A 1,942-nucleotide genomic window follows, 5' to 3' on the forward strand; every position below is an offset into this window, starting at 1 on the left:
TGTACAATTTACAAACCCAGATTTTAAAATTATTATTAGTTCTAACAAGGCAAAATTATTCTGTTAAAAGTTTCTAAATGCTTATCTTGCCTTCTCTATTATGTCATTGCACATTGATAACAGCTGATCTGTAGAACACACTTTGAGTAGCACTGCTGTAGCACACTCTTGTAGGTACCAAAATAGCATTTAGAAGTTGCATTTAATAATACTTTAGGGTTCTTGTTGATCGTAGGTTAATTTGTATGCCTGTGTTCCAGTATGTGTGTCCCTAAGAGAAAGACCATTTATTACTATTGTTATTTTATGCAGTGTAATGGACTTCTGGCTTTGTGATCTTGGGAAACTTTCTGACCCTCAATTCCAGCTATAAATTGAAGATAACAACCTTCCTTATAGGGTTGTTGTGAGGATTAAATTAAATAATGTATGTAAGGTACAACAGATGATTCCTGGTATACATTTCCTTCCGTTTTGACCTTTTTGGGATTAGTTTACATACATATGGTTAGCTTCATAGCATGAAATAAATCTTGTGAACTAAGAATCTTTTCTCAGTTTTAAAATTAACTTCCTTTGATTTATAGAATTGCAAGCAGATTTTCTTCTAGCAAACTATTTGAAAATTTATATTACGGCAATATGATTTTGGGGAAAAAATTGGTTCTCCACTGTCAACACTTTTTTGCAGAATAATTCAAACTTACGTTGCTAGGAGATTTTTTAAAAATCATCTCTTAAAGACAGTATTTAAAATGAACAGGGTAGGATTTTCAACTTGTTAATTTGGCATGTTTAAACAAACATGTTCTAACCAAGCTTTACTTGTTAAATTCTGGTGTGTGATGTTCTCCTTGACTTGCTGTCAGGTTTCAGCAGCCAGGGAGGAGGTGCCTGGTAGACGAGGCTTCCCAGGTTACATGTATACAGATTTAGCCACAATATATGAACGTGCTGGGCGAGTGGAAGGTAGAAATGGCTCGATTACGCAAATCCCTATTCTCACCATGCCTAACGATGGTAAGTTTTAATCTTTGTGTTATAGCAGACGTAATTATTGTAAGGACTTTGATTCTAAGAGGGAAGACCATTGGCCTTTTTAAGTTGGAATTCTTTTGAGAGTTTAATTAGTTGTGCTTAAATATTTGAAACTAACCCGTAATTATCATTATCTTTTTGTGGAAGAAGAGCAATTTTCTTCTTAATTTAAATTTTTCACTTCCATTTATCAGGTACTATTGAGTGCCTGCTGTTTTAAATGTAAGAAATTTTTAAAAATTTGTGGTCTCTACTTAATATAAATTACTCAGTCTAGTTGGTGACTGAGTATTTTATGTATTGTGCACCAGGAATTTAAGATCGTTTATGTTGAGTGCCACATGAAGAGCACAGATAGTAAATGCCAAAAGACTTTAGAGAGAGAATTTTTAACCAAAGGCTGGTTAGAAATGACTTTTTTTACTGTCTGAATGCACACAGCGCAATGCCTGTATGGGTGCTCAGGGTGGCTCCTGGGGTGAGACTGTTCAGAATTCCTCTTACATTATTGCCTCCTTGTCCTTATTTCAGTTTTTAAAAAGCACTTTTACAAGATATTTTCAAGAACAGTAATAACTATAATTGAGCACTTGTCTCAGTGCTTTAAGTATTCACTCATTGGATCCTCATAGCAACTCTGAGGCAGGTGCTGTAGTCTCAGCACAGGGAGGCAGAGTAACTTGTCAGTGTTAGGAAGTGGTAGGTTTAGGACTCAGGTAGGTGGTCTGAGTTCATGATTTACACTAACTTATGCTCCACTGCCTCTGACATGAAAATGATTTGTTCTAAGGAAGTAGCCACAAAATTATGCAATTTAACAGATTTAGAAGCGTATTGCTTTGTGTGACCTTTCCGGCGTGGCCTGATAGTGTTGCTTTCCTTGTCTAGCATCCCTGTGTTTTGC

At 35.7% G+C, this 1,942-nt stretch overlaps 1 protein-coding gene across 1 annotated transcript in view; it reads left to right on the top strand.

Annotated features, from left to right (window-relative positions):
• Positions 1-1,942, top strand: part of ATP6V1B2 (ATPase, H+ transporting, lysosomal 56/58kDa, V1 subunit B2) — a 22,577-nt gene that overhangs the window by 14,488 nt on the left and 6,147 nt on the right. The window contains exon 10 of the mRNA XM_012662916.1: positions 870-1,024. Coding sequence (XP_012518370.1) covers positions 870-1,024 — 155 coding nt within the window. The remainder of the gene's footprint in view (positions 1-869; positions 1,025-1,942) is intronic.

The sequence above is a fragment of the Propithecus coquereli genome, unplaced genomic scaffold (assembly GCF_000956105.1).
Source record: "Propithecus coquereli isolate 6110/MARCELLA unplaced genomic scaffold, Pcoq_1.0 Scaffold79, whole genome shotgun sequence".
Lineage (NCBI taxonomy): Eukaryota > Metazoa > Chordata > Mammalia > Primates > Indriidae > Propithecus > Propithecus coquereli.